The following is a 19,643-nucleotide window of genomic DNA, read 5'->3' as shown; positions in this document are numbered from 1 at the left end:
ATGTAAATCTGGCATTGTGTGTGTGAATGTGTATGTGTGTGTGACAATGTGTGTATGTGTATGTGTGTGTGACTGTGTGTGTTTGTGTGTGTGTATGTGTGTGTGTATGTATATGTGTGTGTAGGGGGTGCATGTCCTGTCGGTGTGTTCATGGGTATTCAACCACATACTTCACAGAATAACGATGTTTATCAACTGAACCAGAGTCATTTTATTCTCCTTAAAATGAAAAGGTTTTTAGTAAAAAGAGCTTCCTACAGTATAAGTAGCCTTTAGAAGAGTGAAATTGTGAGGCCCTACATAAAGATTGGTTTCGTATGGATAAACCGTTAGGGAAGGCAAACGGAATGTAATTATGTTTCAAACCTAGAAGGAGGTTACGGTCGCTCTCAGATTGAAGTGATGAAATGTTTCGTGCAACCTTTCACCCAACATGCAAAGTTGACTCCTCTCCCGCTCTTTCTAGATGAGCTCTTTCAAATGTACCGTACCTGACATACTTACATTTGCGTGATTAAACTGGTCTCTGAGCCCAGTCAGAGGTGCAGATGTCAGAGCCATTGGACAGATTGTCCAGGAGTTGTACACACAACATGCAAAGGCGTTTGACTGACCACATTTCCTCTCTCTTTCTCCTTACAGACAATGAGCAGTCGCTTTTTCCCACACGACGTCATCCTAACGGATGCTGTCCTCAGTCTGGATGAGGACTCTGTCTTGTCGACCAATGAGGTAGGAGGAGGACATATTATTTCTTCTCCATTTCCGTACTACCTAAGCCAGCCCTGAAATAGCTGTGTTTATGCCCAGGCACAGTGTGTACACTTCTCATTTCAATACAACTGGAAGATCCCCATGAGGAGCTTCAACGCCATGGTAGTTCATGTCCATTTCTTCCAAATCCATTCTATAATGTAATTTCGTCACGGTCAAAAGAACTAGGAAGGTTTGATTGAGTTCCTAGTCTCTGCGTAAAATCAGCACAAAATGTACATAGTATGATCAACTACAGTGTTTCCTGGGCCTTGTATCTGACACTGACACTTACAACCACGCCAACTGGTGAGATTTAGCAGCAACCGAAGAAGTGACAGAACCTCCAGACAGTTTCTTGAAAATAGTCCCTTTCCCATGAGTGTGGAGATGTACACCGACTGATTGTTTCATCTTTAAAGGAACTCTGTGTGCCTTTTGTAGTCTGTTGTTATTCAGAACTGTGTGTCTCTGCCCTTGTTGCTATGCTATATTCAGTCTTTGTGCTTCGTGTCCTCGTTTCTGCTTTTCAATTAGTGCCTGTATAATCTTTGCACATTGCGGAATCAGCAAAGCGCTAAAGCTCTTTTTAATGGCTCATTCTCATATCATTTGACCAGGCATTAATGTTACTCTGTTAAAGAAGGGTTGAATCGACTAACTCAAGTTTGGTATTTCACATAAACATATAAATAGATAAAAACACTTGAACACTTGAATGAAGGTCATTCTCTTCACAACAGAGAAACTCAACAGTATTTTCATGACCTTCTGTAGAAGAAATCCGTCAAGAAAGTGGGAGGGGAATGAGAGTGACAGATTATATTAGCAGATCATGTGTGGTCCAGATGAATGCCCACATTTTCCACTAACCATTCACAGGACAGAGAAATCCTTCCTCTCTGACTAACATAGCTCTGCCTGTTGAACAACAGGGACATCTTCTCTCATCTGATAAATTCCACCACTGTGTTTCTCCATTAAACACTATCAGTGAAATGGTCTGGTACCTGTCTCCAAGTGTCTGTTCCTTTATTGATTTTACATTTCATGTTAATATTGATGAGGTAATTTCCATACCCCTTGTCCATAAGAGAAATCCCTGCATTGGAAAAACCCAATGGAGTTCATTTCTCAAGCGTAGAGTAATAACTAATTCACCTCTTGTGGTCGGGATGGATTGATTGCCCCTCTAAAGGAAATCATTTGCTGTATTTAAGATTCCTGTTAAGTCCTCTTATTGAGTCACTGGTTGGCAACTCTGCCAAACATCTTAAACGATAGCCTTTTCCTCACAATGCTTTCATTATCTGGATGCAGTTAGCTAAAAGATCTCTCCATGCTGTGAAATGCAATTTTGGTGACTATGGTGCCAATTTAGAGAAAATACATGCATTCACCATCTGGCATGAAAAATAAAATGAAAGCCTGTGTTCTTTTCAAGCAATCAGGAGGTTTGTGGAACCTATTACCTCTCCCAAAAGCTACTCTCTGCAATGATCATTACACTGTCAAACAATAAAATCCTGGTTTGATTGACTTAGGCAGTAAGTTGTAAAAGTTCTTAAATTAACCAAAGCAGCAGAATGTCTCAGTGTGAAGATTATATTTATTTTTTATTAATGATTACAATCATGTGAAGAGTTATCTTGGCTGTCACAATGTAGTTGGACTTGGAGTTGTTTATTATTTTCTAAATATTGAACTTAACTTAAATCAAGTTCATAACAAAATCTATAGTTTTCTGCATCAAATTAAAGTTTTGGTGGTTGATTAATAGCATTTTTCTGCACTTGCTTCTATCCATTCTAAACTCACTGTGTTGCTTCACTGTTAAGCAATTTCTGATGAGTAACATATTAAAAATATGTTTTGGGTTGGGAATTATAAAACTTTAAAACTGACCAAAATGTCAGTGCAAAGGATATTTTTTTATGTATATGCCTCAGATCTTTTTGAGACATGATGGACATTCAAAGTAGACTGTGTCTTTTATCAGTCTATTTCCCCACCATGAATGACCTGAATTAAAACTGACACAATCTTAGTTAGAGCCCCAAACAAGAACTCTGAGACCTTTCATACAGGTCAAATATTTTGGATTCATAGCCAGTTTATGCTATCCAAATGTGAAATTCCAAAAAGATGATACATTGTGTTAAGATATCTCAGCGTGTGAGAGACACATTTTATTAATTGTTGCAAGTCAATCTTCCAACAAGGGTAAATATTATAATGGTGTGTAAGATTATAGGACTGATGTCACAAATGTTAAATGACATATACATTTCGGCGGGGGAAAAGGGGAGTGTACAGATGTCTGTGGAAAATCCCAAAAGCAGTCGGAGCTAATCCCTCATCTGCTTAATAATCTGTCTCAGTAATTGCCCTTCAAACACTGAATGCATTTTAATTGAAAAGAACTGAAATGTGAGAGAGTAGAGCACTTTTAATGGGACTTTTCGTATTACAATAACTACATGGAACAGTGACTGGACAAGAACCATAATTTAGAAATGTTAAAGTCATCAATCACATGATTATGCCGTGAGAGAGGATATGGAATACGAATGTTCCTATTGTGACACTGTCTGACTGAGTATGAGAGCTGGGCGCAGAGGACTGCAAAATAGTCAACTTGTCTCTGGGGACCCAGCATAATATTGTATAAACTGTGGATATCACTGCATGGAACATTACCCAACAACATTATCTTAACATTATCATTTTATCTCAGTGCATCGAGTTTACTTTCCTTCAGTTCAGATCATAGAAACAATAGGGCTAAATGCTTACTCCTGTGTAGACCGAAGGTTTCTTCATAACAATCATTTAACACCACACCGCATATCTTGTCACAAGTAGTTAAAATGTCAATAGATATTTGTGAATGATCTTTTTGTGGGGTAGGAACACTGGAGCACATCCTGAGCTTCTTGCAATAAAAGTTCTTGGAGAGAGCCCTGGGAGAGAGCTTTTGGCTGTCCAATCAGAAGTTTGCTTTTCGTTAGAGCTGGAGAGCAGTCAAGGTCAAGATCCAAACCATCAACGGGGGTTCCTGGTGACTGCTCAGAAGTGGCAGCTTATTGCCAACCTAGAGAGACACAGCACCTTGTCAAGACCATTCCGAGACCAGACATCAGGATTGTCTCACAGCTCACAAAGAGCATAATCCGGCAGGAGCTGACAGTCTAGTGGGACAGTGGTCTGGAGGAACCCTACAAGGGCAAGAGGTCGAACAGGAAGAGCTGGTCATCAACTGTCAGTAACAGGCCTATTGCAGTAGGCTGCTGAGGAGGAGAGCCGTCAACAATGCCATGGAGGCAGCAGAATGAGCCTGTAAATCAGTCACCTGGACACATGTCGATGTCTAATCATCCCTCGACTGGGTCGCCTGGGCTAGTGCGTCTGTTGAAAGACCCGTAACACTCCATAGCCCCAAGAAAATAATTTGTCTACGGTCCCAGCCAGATTCCAGTCAATAGACACCAACAGACACCAATCAGGAGATTCATAGAAACCTTCCAGAACCATTTTATATATTATATGGGATAAATGCATGTTGTCCTTGGAACAGGTTTCTACAGGCACAACGTTCCCCCTCTGTGCTTGTCATTCATCTCCATCCCCATTTCCAATCCATAATTAACTAAGACACATTATGAATGGGCCAAATCACAGTTTGTCACAAATGATGCGAGGCCCAATCAGGGCATTATAGTAATTCCTGATGGCAAAATGATTTGCATGATATCATTAATCCTGTGCAGTGGTAATGGTTAACACAGACATTAATCAAAGGCTACATTAAGAGAGACATTTCCAACCTTTTCTTTTAGATTTGTGGTCTAATTTCTTCATAATTGTGTATGCCCGAGGCTTAAAGGTGTTTACTTTTTTTAAGGGACCATCCATTTAGCCTCTGCTGTCTCATGCTATATCAGTGTTGCGACTGTGTATTATACAGTATTTTGTAAACGTGTTCTTCATATTTTCTTAACATGCATGACTGCTAGTCCTTTTGGCATATATACATGCCTGAGAAATATACATTCAGAATTTAAATCAACCATTTTTTAACCAATGCACTAACTTATATTGTTCATTGAGTGCATAAGGAAGTCTATGAAAATGTTTCTAAGATGTTGTCCCTGTCCTCTGAACTGCAGGTTGACTTTGCCTTCTTCGTCTGGCACAGTTTCCCAGACAGGATTGTGGGCTACCCAGCACGCAGCCATTACTGGGACAGCAGCAAATCAAGATGGGGCTACACCTCCAAGTGGACTAATGAGTACTCCATGGTGCTCACAGGGGCTGCATTCTATCACAGGTACTGTAACTTCATACTCACTGTGCTGCATTCTATCACAGGTACACTAACTTCATACTCACTGTGCTGCGTTCTATCACAGGTACTGTAACTTCATACTCACTGTGCTGCATTCTATCACAGGTACACTAACTTCATACTCACTCTGCTGCATTCTATCACAGGTACACTAACTTCATACTCACTGTGCTGCGTTCTATCACAGGTACTGTAACTTCATAGTCACTGTGCTGCGTTATATCACAGGTACACTAACTTCATACTCACTGTGCTGCATTCTATCACAGGTACACTAACTTCATAGTCACTGTGCTGCGTTATATCACAGGTACAGTAACTTCATACTCACTGTGCTGCATTCTATCACAGGTACACTAACTTCATACTCACTGTGCTGCGTTCTATCACAGGTACACTAACTTCATACTGCGTTCTAAAGTCACCTCAAAAATGATTGTCACTCTCGATGATGATGTGCAAACAAAGCATATGTATATCAGATATATAGAATTCAAATACAGAGCTATGCCTTAAGGTAACATTTTGTCAAATGTTTAAAAAAAAATCCTGAAGTAATTGTTTTCTCTGAAGAATAAAATGATTGGCATCCCTTTTTCCTAAAATGTTGTATGAGATTGGAGAACACATTGGGAGGGATGTTAGACCATGTCTCCATACAGAATCTGTCAGAACAGATCCTTAATGCATTTTGTCTGCATGTTGTGTGTTGTGTTTGGCCAAAGCAGGAAGTTTGGGTAGCCAAGCAAAGCTTTCAGCATCTTGGCGGAGGCGACCAGGTTTTAGGCAAAAATGTCCTGGGGGAAAATGTATCAACCGTGATTAAATGTATCACCAAATGAAGGCATACTTTGATTTCCTAGAATTTCCGTGTGCAACAAATTATTGGGATTTATCTCCAATAAATGCAACATATACTGTTTAAATCAGAACTGAACAATACTTCTGTGTTCATGAACAAGTTTTACAACATGTTGGAAAGCGAATTTAGTTCATTATTAGTGTTCAAAACACAACCTGTTTTGGTCTTGTGAAGTTTCTAAAACAAAGAGCAAAATGTGTTTCATGTCACTATTGATGTGGGTGGAATGTCTTTTTTTGCTGTGATTTTTGTTCTTTCAATATGTAGTTATTAGTTACTAGCTATTATAAATATTGTGGATTAAACAACGCATTTTCCATAATAATATTTTTTGCTTGGGGATGTTTGTGTGAAGATATGCATAACTTTCTGGTCAAGTTCAAAATGTATGAAAACCTACTGTTGTGGAGAAGTGTGCCCTCACCTTTTTTTATCGGCTTAATGCTCAGTCCGAATAAGTTGGGACACTGAGTAAAATGCAAATAAAAACAGAATGCAATGATGTACAAATCATTTAATCCCTATATTTATTTGAAAATAGTAGGAAGACAACATATCAAATGTTGAACCAGAGAAATTGCTTTTTTTGGGGGGGGAACATACGCCTATTCTGAATTTGATGCCAGCTGCATGTATAAAAAAAGTTGGGACAGGGACATGTTTATTATTATTTTGTGTCTCATTTTCTTTTGACAACACTCTGTAAGCATTTGGGAACTGAGGAGACGAATTGCTGTTGTTTTGAAAGTGAAATGTATTCCCATTTTTGCTTGATATAGGATTTCAGCTGTTCAACAGTTCGGAGTCTCCTTTGTTGTATTTTTCATTTCATAATGTGCCAAATGTTTTCAATGGGTGACAGGTCTAGACTTCAGGCAGGCAAGTTTAGCACCTGGACTCTTTTATTAAGGAGCCATGCTGTTGTAATACATGCAGAATGTGGTTTGGCATTGTCTTGCTGAAATAAGCAAGGCTTTCCCTGAAAAAGATGTTTGTCTGGATGTCTGGAAGGCAGCATATGTTTCTCTAAAACCTGGATATATTTTTCAGCGTTAATGGTGCCTTCACAGATGGGCAAGTCACCAATGCCATGTGTACTAATGCACCCGCATATCATCAAGGATGCTGGCTTTTGAACTGTGTGCTGATAACAAGCTGGATTGTCCATTTCCATTTCAGCCCGGAGAACACCGTGTCCCTGATTCCCAAAAAGTATTTCACATTTTTATTTGTCAGACCACAGGACAGTTTTCCACTTCGCCTCAGTCCATCTAAAATGAGCTTGGGTCCAGAGAAGGTGGCATCGTTTCTGGATCTTGTTTATATCTGGTTTCTTCTTTGCATGGTAGAGTTTTAACTTGCATTTGTGGATGCAGCGACATACTGTGTTCACAAACTATTGTTTTTGGAGGTGTTCCTGAGCCCATGCAGTGATTTCCACTACAGAATTGTGTCTGGTTTTAATGCAGTGTCGCCTTAAGGCCTGAAGATCACGGGCATCCAATATTGGTTTTTGGCCTTGTCCTTTGCATACAGAGTTTTTTCACTGGATTCTCTGAATCCACAAACTCAATTTTACATTGAGAAACGTTCTTAAATTATTGCACTATGTGCCCGCGCAGTCTTTCACAGAGTGGTGAACCCCTCCACATCTCCCGACAGACCAATCCTCTCTGGAATGATCTTTTAATACCCAATCAAGTTACTGACCTGTTGCCAGTTGACCTAATTAGTTGTGAGATGTTCCACCATGTTCTTATTTTGTATTACACAACTTTTCAAGTCTTGTTGCCCCTGTCCCAGCTTTTTTTAAATGTGTTGTCGGCATCAAAGTGGGCATATATTTTCAAGGAACAATAAAAAAAATGTCAGTTTCAACATTTGATATGTTGTCTTTGTGCTATTTTCTATTTTACACAGCGTCCCAAAATTTTTGGAAACTGTGTTAACCATACTGAGATAGTCAACACAGTAAATAAACAGCCAGGCATTGCGTGTAAATAGTGGCGGAAATGAAAATGACATTACCAGCAACTTGGGAATGGAAATGTGTTTCCTCTGCGGCTTGATTTTGTGGAGCCGTCTGCCAGGTGCATACATTGGCACGCACGCGCTGTGTCACCTTGGAGACTGAGAACAATGACAAGGGTTTACAAACCCATTTCGGGGGATAATAATGTAATTTGTTTTAGTGGCACCCATCCTCGGTGGAGGAGATTTCCTCATTCTTCCAAACAGGCAGATCAATTGTGCCCATTTCAGAGGCCTAGGACAGCTGATGTAGGGGGTACTTCCTGGTCCCCAGCAGGGGCTGGACTAAAGGCCCTCAATATCTCGGTGTCGTGGGAGAAATGTACTTTCTACTGGTTTCTACTTACAAATAGCGTGATAGCAGCCTGTGTCTTAAAGGTGCGCTTAAACCATTTACTGCATTCTTGTGTTAAAACTGTCTATTCCTATTTTATTGACCTTGGTTAAAGATAAAACAGTGGCCTGTGCTGGTGGAGCCGTTAGGTTCCTTACAATCTTAAGGATTTTTATGTCTTCATTAGGCCAGAAGTATTCTCCTGTTAACCTTTTGGTCTTCAGGGGGGGTCATTACCTTGTCTGCCAGGATGAAGCATCAGTTCACGATGGCCATGTGGCCTTTTGTTCTTCAGCTATATTTTATTATCCTCGGTCCGTGCACCATTCTTCCACAGCCTGCAAATTGAAAATGTCAGCTTTGGGCTATCTCAGCGTCCTTTCACCTTTTCATCTGTGGTCAAGGGAACCACGGCACCAATTATGTGCAGGGGGGGGCTTAGGGACAATTGACTGGTAATGGAAGAGTCACCCAAACTGTTTCTGTTCTTGGGTCTGTAACCGGACACAGCATGGAACCTCACTTCTGCAATGAAAGCTGTCAGGTTTTTCCTACGTCTGAGCACATATCGCCACTCCCTGAGAAGCCTTAGAACACTGAACCTGTGCAGGGACCCCAAGACTTCATATTGATTTTATTTCATAATTGACAACACATGAAAAATGTCACATCAAGCAACCGATACACATGCAGTTGCCGTGCATAGTGCAACAATAACCCGCGGGGCCTCAGTCAGAGGTGCAGAGGCTCTCAAATGTATTCATCCCACTCAAAATGTTAAAATGTTCCAATAATAAAAGGCTCCAATAAAGTTTGATGGAGACCTTTGGTCAACAGCCACTCTTTCCAGATATTCTCAATTGGATTGAGGTCCGGGCCGCTCCAGGACGTATACCTATTTGGCTGTATGTTTGGAGTCATTGTCAGGCTGGAAGATGAATCTTCTCCCAAGTCTGTTCAGTGAGTTTTCATCTAGAATTTCTCTCTGTGTATTGCTGCATCCATTTTTGCCACGCTTTCCAGGCCCTGACACAGAGAAGCACCCTGATGGCGATGTCACCACCATGCTCCACAATAAGGATGGTGTTCTCAGGATGATGTGCGGCGTTAGGATAGCACCAAACGTAGCACTTGGCGCTGAGGCTAAAATGCTCTAGAATCTTCTTCCACTTGGTCTCATAGTCTCCCACTTGCAAATTGTACCTGAGAATTGATTTGGTTTCCGCAAGGGCTTTCTTTGTGTCACGTTCCCGTGAAGGCCACTGTTCTATAGATAAATTAAATTCAAGAAGGTCTAAGACTTGTTTCCATTGTGGTCCTCAGTAAAGGCAATGGTTTCAGGGCAAAACACAGCTGATAGGACACTCAAGCGCCATTCAGTCAATAATAACAACTAAAATAATGACATATATATAATATATACAGAATATGTCCCCCCACACACATATATACAGTATATGTGCGAGTGTAGTCACTGTGCTGCTGCAGTAATGCTGTTCTGAAAATATTCAAGGTAGCCGTACTGAGAAACGCTGCATTTCCTGCAAGAAATGACACGGTTCTCTAATGGGCACAGAATTGCTGTGTATGGTGATAGAGGCAACACAGACTCAGTAAGGGGAAAGCGATCTGTGGCATAAAGCTCGGAGCTCATTAATTACCTGGAGCTCCAAGCAATTTTCCTGTTGCTAAAGCATTTCCAACCAAAAGTGTTGAACCATCATGGTCTGGTGGCGCACGTCACAAGCAGGGGGGCACTTGTTTGCTCTTACTGTTAGCGATGGCTCGATCCCCGCTATGGAGCAATTTATCTCCCAGGTTATGGCGTTCCAGCTGCCGATCTACACTCCAGGGGAAAGCCCAGTTAAGATTCAGCCCACTGTGGTCTCTCAGATTTCAGGGCAGTTCGTCAAAGCTTGTGTTGGTCTTCATGCAGTGCAGAGAACTCGCGAGGTCCACTGCACTTCTTTATGGGAGACCAGGCAGCCATGCAGCAATGGCCGCTGAGCGTGCTATACTCATTTGCCATAGATGACACAATCCAGCCCAGACTGGATAGGATGCGCATGGAGGGTCTTTACCAATCTTTTTGTCCCCACCCCGTTAGCCCAAGCGTCCATGGTTTACTGATGTTTTCCACATATTTGGGGGAATCTGTGGAAACTGTCATATGACACACACACTCTTACTGTCCCAGGCACATGGGCAGGTCTGTCACCTATGGCTGTAGAGTTTGAGTCTTTGGGGTCGGCCCCTAAGAGTTCCCATCTCTATGCTTGGAATGTCCTTGCTCGTATTCAGTCAGCAAAGGCACCACAACAGTACACAGGTGTAAAAGACAGGCTTTGAAATTGCCGTGCTGAGACAGGGAAATTGTTAGTTCACAGAGCTCCACTGTGGATTATTTGATGTTTCTACTAGTGCCCACTGAGCAAGGCCAGTTATTTTCTGCAATCAAGGTTTACCTCACAGCCATTTCAGCGTGTCCTGTGAGAATTGATTGATCCACCCCAGGGGGGGCCCCCACTGCCAGTGCTAAGGGGCTTCTGAGTCGCATTAAGCCAGCGTGTGCCTTCTTGGGACTTTGCTTTGGTTGGTGACTCCACCGCTTCATTTGAACTATGAGAGACTGTGGATCTCTAGCTTTGACTAAACGCATGCGCGTCATTGATATCTCACCCTGTGCAGAATTGGCCACGAACTGTACCATAGTGTCCGGTCCACTCGGGGCTCTAGGGGGACACAGGTGGACACCTATAATATGTGTACAGCTGGAGGAAAAGAAACAATGTTCAGGTGGACGCTCATTTAACGGCCCCCCCTCTTGTCTCAACAAGCAGCCCTAATGTCATCAAATATCAACAGGGCAACAGACTGAAGACGCAGTCACACAACCCAGATTAAAACGCGATTCACCACTGAACCCCTACGCCGGTATAGGTCGGCCGCGCAGGCCTAGGGCACCACATGGGACATTCTTCCTCCAACAGGGGGCGCTGTTGTGGAGAGTGCACTGTGACGAAACAATCTGTCAGCACTCAGAGCTAAATTGGGTACAGGGAAAGATATATAGAGGATGCAGACAACACTTCGCGATCGACCTCGATTGCAAGGACTTATTCATACCCAGGTTCAGGGGAAATCAGTATTGTTAATAGAGAATAGAAAGTAAGAAATCACATCGTTAATAGGAAAAGGACTAATGGGAATCATGTAGAGCAGAAATCGCAGCACTTCAGTGTGCATTCTAATTCCAAAGAAGAAGGTCTGCACTGATGCAATCTTAGATTTACGAAATCTGAATGATGTTTGGGTATCTGTGTTAGCACGTTTTGACAACTGCTGATGTAAAAAGTGCTTTATGAATTATGAAAATGTGATTGGCACTTCAACTAGCACAAAGTACAACATTTCAAGATCTGAAAATCTCTGGATCTCAGGATCTGTCTTCTCTCTATATAGCTGCATGACAGGACATTTCTCAGATTGGCCTTTTAGGGGATGATCTATGAATTCAGCATAGGGAAGGTGAGGTGTGAGATTTTACCAGATTTACAGATGCAGCCATAGCCTCCATTTAGACAGAATTGTTATTCAGCTGTTGACGTACAGTACAGTACATAGACAGGCTGTTTTGTGCTCAGTCAAGAGACGAGGTCTTGAAACACAGGCAGCTGCTTTTAAAACCCCTGACAGCCCTATGTTGCAGAATGAAAACAATAAAAAGCCCTCAGATGTCCACAAAGACAATCTTTTCCCTGTGTTTAACTCTAGATTCGGTCTCATTCAAAACCTGCCTCTCAGTGGATCTTGTCTGGCACTGTGTCGCAGAGGAGACTTGCTTTCTTTCAAAATACGCCTGAGGCTGTGGCTCTGATGGCTTCCACTTTAGTAGTCATCCCATTGGGCCACAGGAATATGAGAGGGGTTCAATGTCGGATCTCTTCTCTCGGTCTGAGCCGGACGCATCACAAGCGTCACAGTACACAGGGTCCCGTGGACCTCACAGTACACAGGGTCCCACGGACCTCACAGTAGCACAGTGCCAGTGGAGGCACCTACATTTCTGTCTCAGGGGTTTCAGACGGGCTCGGTAATGACGCTCCCATCCCTCTCAGGCATAACGGTAAACAGGGTTTGAAACGACTCTCCAGGGGGCAACCCCGTGTGCATAGCTAATCAAGCTTGGATTTTCTGTTTCCCATGTTCTTCTCCCGGAGGGATTGGAATGCACCGTTGGGATTTGACACACTGGGGCACCAATGGCAAGAGCGCCGTTTTGCATTTCCCCCTGTGGCCCTGGTTCCCCCTCGCCTTCCCAGCCGTAGTGATTTCATACTGATAACACCGCACCGGCCAGGAAATCATTAGCTTGTGGAGATATCTATTTTGCCCCCTTCCCACTGTGTCTGGACCCGCAGGGCCAGGACTTCTGGAAGACTTTTCACCTGCTCTTCCGCTTCATGTAGGGTAGATACACTGAACAGTGGACCCCCAGAAAGCGATAAAGAAAAAGCCCACTATAGCTGATAGGTTGCTTTAATCGTGTCAGCCTACGGTATAGCCCGCTCACCATTGGATATCATGCAAAGCCAGGCAGGGCAGGAGAGCCGGATGAAGCCCCGTCTCGCAGAATCTGGTGATCCTCTGTTGATCCTCGGTGGATTCTCCTCTGGCGAGTGGTCCTCATAGACGTGGATCGAGTGAGCTTGGAAATAAGCGGCGGCTGCGAAGGCGTGTCACTAAAGGTTGTGACATCACGTCTTTCCCCAGGGCTTCAGTGAAGAGACTGGATAAGGACATCTGAGGATGACAGTCTTTCTACACTGATTCAAGGGTTGCTAATTTGCAACTCAAACATTACTGGGTTTAGCTGTTAGCGTCCGGTTGCTCCTCTCGAGCTCGATGCCCTTCCCAAGCTTTGTGATCCATGTAAGATCATATCTGCGTCAAATATATCTATGACCTAACTGAAAACATCACACATTTTACCAATCACCGCCTTTTGTTTGTCCCATAAAAGCACACACGATTATGCAGTCATGTCTGCACTTGAAATAAAATTCTCAACTGAGAGGCTTCTTTCTTTTTTTTGTGCATGGATGCTTCATTTTTTTTTGTGCTCGTCTTCATCGAGGGTGCCAACAACTTGGGAGCTGAATGTGTTACAGTTGTAATTCAGTAGGGGCTGTGTTCCATCACGAGTGTGTGCAGTGCCCCTGCCTGCTCTCCAGAAGCGGGCACAGATGGCAGGGAGAATAACAGTACAAACAGTAATACTTTCCGATTACTTTGAGCATATATAGGCAGACAGGCGAAGTAGCTATATAAAGCCCTAAAACATATCAGGACCTGCTAACATCCTCCCACTGTATAGCAGCACCTCTGTAAGCTCTTTCTTATGCATCTTTCACTAAATTTACACGGATGGGCGTGATCAGGTCTTTATTGTTCTGTACCTGCAATACGTGTTGCCACAGAGAGATGACAATACTGGTTCAAATATGTTTTATTCAGGAGCAGTCTGCTTCTTTCAGTACGGTAAGTGCCATTTAGAAAACTCATCCGGATTCCTCTCACATCACTGACAATTTTTGTATAAAGCGTAATAGAAAAGGAAATAACATATTACGTTTTTTTTCTTTCCTTTTTTCATGAGAGATTTGCTTGTGAAATGCAATGCCTCAACAAAATGAATTCAAAGTATTAAGCCATGCAGCAAATTGAATTGTGGAGTCGTTTCCTCTCATGAGAGATTTGAAATCATCTCTTTCCGGGCAGTTGCAGATAAACAACTCTGTCATTTTTCATTGTTCTATTGTGTGGTTTTAAAATGCCTCTATTATTCAGGACTCAAAGCTCTAAATGGGCTGTCTATTGAGGCATTGTACTAATAGTCAAGTGGCAAATGTTTCAATCAGATAGTCACCAGTAGAAAATGTAGAACAGTCATATCAGCGCTATTAACAAATCAGTCTCATTAATTAGATCACTGCATTTCCCATCCAAAGACATCGACATGAACTAAGATATCACAGTCGCACAGAGTGTGAGATCTGAGAAAAAACGGTGAGTGTTGAAAAGATGACTGACAACAACATCACATGGAAAAATAGCTGGACTGGGAAACAGACTTGGCCTGGGCTTGCAGTTTGCATGGAAGGTGCTCATCTTTCCTATGTGGACGGGCCAGACAAACGATGCTGACAGCAGACCTTGGTTGTGACACCTCACCTTGGCTCTGCTGACTGTGATGTACTGCTGAGCTCGGCCCGCTGGGCACGGCGCTGGTACCACGGAGGCCAAGAGCCCTGCAGGACTCCCAAGAAAAGTAGAGGAGGGGTGGTTCTGAACAAGTGGTGTGAAATGGAACATTTCTTGCAATCAAAATCAATGATAATAATAATTTTGGGAATTGTCAAGGTTTTCTGAATGTCTGTTTTTTTTTTTTGGTGATTGTTAGTGAGCTGGACAGTAAAAATCTAAAAACAATATTAGATTAGATTCTACTTCATTTCCAAAAAACAATACGAATGTAGGTCCATTTGAAAGAATATTGAGTTGCTCAATATAAAAAAATTTTTTTTTTTTATCCTGCTGCATGTTTGACACCTGACTAAAACAGTGGGCCCCCTGCTCCCCTAAACTGACTGAAGCCCGTGGGTCACCACACACAAGATGTGAGGGAGATGCAGTAATCATTTGTCTGTCATACAGCCAGGGCCCCCAACTTAATAAACAGGTGGGGAATGAGCCGTGCCACAAGAAGAGCTGCCAGATAGAGGGGAAAGAAGTGGCTCATTCGGAGAAATTAAAACATCCGTCTTTGGGCGTCGTCAGACGTGGATGAGACTGCAACGAGGGGTAGCTCCTCTGAGGACTATCTGGAGGAGTTAACTCTCCCCTCGTCCTGCTGGATGGATACACCAGACAGATTAACGCCCACATTCTGTGACTATCCATGAATAGAAAACAGCAAGGGAACACATCCAGAGGAATTGTGAACATTCGGGAAATGGCACTGAGGATGAAATAAAGGACATTTGATTTCCCATCATACTCACCGCTGTTTCCATTTGCAATAATGTATTATTCAGTGTGTCTATGCAGTTTCATCCATCCCTTCTTCTGTGCTCCTAGGTACTACCACTACCTGTACACTCACTACTTGCCACCCAGCCTTCTCACTATGGTGGACCGGATGTCCAACTGTGAGGACATCCTCATGAACTTCCTGGTATCTGCCGTCACCAAGCTTCCACCAATCAAAGTCACACAGAAGAAGCAGTACAAGGAAACCATGATGCAGCAGGTACAGTTGGTTGTGTCGCTAACTGTGTGCTCGTTCCCGCTGACACCCTCTTATTATGAAGGCCAAACGCCGAAATCACCAGGGTGTCCGGTCCTTGGCCCAATCTCGGTGCCTGCGGGTCCGAGGCGGGCCTTTTTTTAATCCCAGAGGTGCACTGAGCTTGTTAGGCGTGCGGTGAGTTGGGACGTGAGGGTGGGGACGTCAGGACTACAGACCGGTTCAATCAGGAGCCCCCGGAGGCGGGCGTGGGCGCTGGGAGGGGGCCGCCGCACGCCGTCTCCTCTGGGCCATTTCTAGATCGGTCGGCGGGTCGGTGTGAGCAGAAAACGGGCCGGCCCATGTCAGGTCTGATTGATGGCCCAGCTCTGGGCAGCCCGATGACTCTGCACTGTAGGCCCGTGATTAATGTCTTAATTGTGTAGGCAGCAGTGTAACGGTGGATTTATTCCCATCTCTTTCACCACCTAGTATCTTCAGGCCCTTTCCTTTTCTAGGCCAATTTGTCCACCACGGTCAGCGCCGTGAGATTTGTTACTCCGGACTGGCTCACACAGGACCGAGATTTTGGCTCGCACTTCATCAGTGGGCCGGCAGTTAAAAGGCAACGGAAATAAAACCGTCACTGCGTTTAGTTTTATTTTGTGTTTGTACCCTGGCGATGTGCTGGGGATCCACTCCTCGCAGGAAGCTGTCTGTGTATGTCCCGGCCGTCTCTGGAAGGGGGAGACGGCAGAATATCAGAGGACACATCTCTAATGCACCATCCTCCTCACAGTACATGTTTCTGCTTTTACACCGCGGTAAATTCACTGAGCCCGGTGACCTGCGCGTGGTTGGTGTGCTGCACTGATGTATCTTCTCTGTCTGGGTATCTGTTCCGCAGGGCTCTAAGACATCCCGCTGGGCCGACCCGGACCACTTTGCCCAGAGACAGACGTGTATGAACTCATTCAGCGGCTGGTTTGGGTTCATGCCTCTGCTTCACTCTCAGATGAGGCTGGACCCTGTGCTGTTCAAGGACCAGGTCTCCATCCTGAGGAAGAAATACAGGGACATCGAGAGGCTGTAAACGCAGAATAAACCCAATGCACACAGGTAGAAAACATTGGTGTGGGTACAGCTCAAATCTCCCTCCGAGCTGCAAGTAAAGTGAACTGCCTTTAAACCAGCCTGTTCAGTCAGTGAGACTGAAGTCTCTATGGATTAATTTAATGTGAAATATGCAACACCAGGACCGTTCTCCAGAGGTGACGGTCTTGGCTATTGAATATGATTCAGAACTCTAGTTGGATCAGCTCTCTCCATGTCAGTGAGTTGAGACTGTTGATGTTGTCATCATTGTTGTCATGAGAAGAATATAAGGAACTTTTCAAACGCTTTGACATCAGACTGAATTGTCATTGTCACTTCTCTGAATGAGGACCCAGGAAGTGAGGACACAAATGCCTGCAATGTGTATTTGAGTTGGGTTTGAGATATTTTCTGTGGCAGTGTGGTCTTAAAACGAACACAGTACATTGTGTTTGTCCTCCATGAGATCTATAAAGTTTTTATCTCCTACATTATACCTGTTGCTTTCCTTCATTCATTTCTGGGGATTATTGGATTTTAGATTTAGATTTTCTTTTTGTTTTTGTTGGCTTCACTCTCCAAAAAGCTTTAAATTGCCAAAAAGCAACTCATAAAAGATGCTGAAATGTATACAGCCTTTTTGTTTTCATTCTCCCTGTTTCAGCGATTACGACAGTAGACACTGTAATTAGAGGAAATAATGATCATATTCCTTTGTCTAGATGAAGTGTGAAATATGCTAAACCTGAACAAACAACTTTCCCCATCAAAGTCTACCTCAGCACGTACTCCTGATTCAGTACATCTGTTTGCTGTCCACTCCAATGTCTCCTCCAGGCTGCCTGTATAAGTGCTGGAGAAACACCACACACTGTGACCCTTCCTAACTATAACCCAGGTGTGGGACTCGCCATCGACTGTTGGATTTGCTCGGTAGGTGTTCATACCGTGTGTCCCTTGATTGGGGCGTGGGGACGCTACTGACAGGCTTCTTTTGTTTTCAAGGTCTGAAGCTTGTTTAATGTCTCTCCAGAGAGCCAAACAAACCTAGCCTCCACAGCACACCCCCATCCCCCAAACCCGCTCACCGCCCATAACCGCGCTGACTTCATTGCCATTGCACAACAATCCCTATCAGCCACAAACTCCTTAGGTACGTTCAGAGTAGCGATCCAGATTATTAGATTGGCACTGTTTTAATAATGTCTGCTATGCTAGATATGGGTTGGATGTCATCCATCTTACCTTTCCCACCACAGCTTTCCTTTTCTTAGGGTGAATGGGTATTAGTTACCGTTGAACATTAACTTAAAATGCTGAGTCTCAAGTTGCCCAGCAACGGCTCAAACTTCAGTGAAGAGACACCTGTGTGTTGGTTTTAAATGGAGCCTGGATCTTTGCAAGTCTGACCTGTGAATTGTTATTTAAGTTTTAATATGCATTGGATAGACTGAAGACTAAAAAACTAAGCTTTTTGCTTGTTCCTACTCGACAATGCTGAAGAGTTTTTTAAAGAAATAAAACAAAAACACTAAAATACTTGAATAATAATTACTTGAATTTATAAACTTTTTCGCTAGTCATACAGCTTTGTGTTGGATACAAAACAAGTATCATTACAAAATCCGCCCCATCTGTGGGAGTCTGGTGAGAAATAAAGTGTTTTCCGGCCCAGAAACCATGTAGTCTGCCCGTACATAAACGCTCAGGGTCTAAATTTGCAAATGTTAAAAACAGTTAATAGGTTATGGCATTTCATCATTATATACATATTTCTGACTTGGTCGGATTATGGTAGCTTTGAACCAGTCAGCAACCTTGGATTAACTATGGGGGTGGTTTAGATGATGACAACCAAGAAGCGCCTGTAGTTTTGTGGGGCACTAAAGTTTTGTGGGCCACCCTGATCTGCTTATTGCTCTGCCCAGGACAGGGGGCCCCAGAGCCAGACATACTAACAGGACAGGGGTCCCTAGAGCCAGACATACTAACTGACAATTATTTATCTGTCCTGGGTAGAGGTTATAATCACACGAGTCCCCGGCCGCTCGCTCCAACCGCCCTATCCAATCTGACAGGAAGGAAGATGCCTCAGTGTGAGCCATCTCTTTCGCAGGCAGGGCCAGTGAGCAGAACCAGTTGCCCTGTCTGGGGCAAAAAAAAACATATATAAGGGTGTGTCTATAAGCCGCCCGGTTCGCTTTCGGCACTGTCTCTGGGGTTGTGTCTTGGATGTCCTTTCACTTCTCACAGTGATGCATGATAATGTCACTGCTCCCCCTGAAGTAATTCAATGCAGTGTCTGTGGGACCTGCCCGTGAAGAGAGCCTCCCTGAAAGAGGACCCAGGTCAAGGCTATTTTACACCAAGTGGTAGCCATGCTGAATATGAATGAATGCATTTAGAATTGATTTGTTGATCTCTATCACTCCCAGAAGGGAGTGAAAGAACATTTGCTTGTCTTTGTTAAAACATCTCTCTTTGCCGGCTCCATCCACTGAGGTTACACACAGGGGGAGTTGTTGGGGGGGAAGGTTTAGGAAGGGTCTGATGCCTGTCGTGTCTGGGGGAGTAGGAATGAGCTCACACAATGAGACTGTAATTGATCCACATCGATCCAAACCCAGAGCCAGTCTTTATTTGTTGTCAGGGGAAGAGCAGGGGTCATGACTGCCTTCATGAATCTATTCCACTGTAGGCCCCTATTTAAAATGTCCACATTCTGTCATCTAAGGGACATTGTGCAAGTAATTGGTTATCATGGCTTGAATTAGTCCTCTGGAGGCTTCATGTGAGGCCTAGGTTACAGAGACTGTCCATACTCAGGGTACTATTTCAACTGTTATAACCTTTAATTCATATAAAATCCATAAAAACATTTTCTTAATTGAGAAATTAAGGACTTTGTGCATTGTGCACTCACCGTGTTTTG

The 19,643-nt window shown here is 43.4% G+C and overlaps 1 protein-coding gene across 2 annotated transcripts in view; it reads left to right on the top strand.

The window, feature by feature from the left end:
• Nucleotides 1–17,229, top strand: part of LOC105017786 (exostosin-1) — a 214,498-nt gene extending 197,269 nt beyond the window's left edge. For both annotated transcript variants that reach the window (XM_020055998.2, XM_020055997.2), the window contains exons 9-12: nt 643–732; nt 4,923–5,083; nt 15,469–15,640; nt 16,524–17,229. In XM_020055998.2, coding sequence (XP_019911557.2) covers nt 643–732; nt 4,923–5,083; nt 15,469–15,640; nt 16,524–16,709 — 609 coding nt within the window. In that variant the 3' untranslated portion in view covers nt 16,710–17,229. The remainder of the gene's footprint in view (nt 1–642; nt 733–4,922; nt 5,084–15,468; nt 15,641–16,523) is intronic.
• The last annotated feature ends 2,414 nt before the right edge of the window (nt 17,230–19,643 follow it).

The sequence above is a fragment of the Esox lucius genome, chromosome 18 (assembly GCF_011004845.1).
Source record: "Esox lucius isolate fEsoLuc1 chromosome 18, fEsoLuc1.pri, whole genome shotgun sequence".
Lineage (NCBI taxonomy): Eukaryota > Metazoa > Chordata > Actinopteri > Esociformes > Esocidae > Esox > Esox lucius.
The sequence above is the reverse complement of the archived record's forward strand: the minus strand, read 5'-3'. Positions and strand labels throughout refer to the sequence as shown.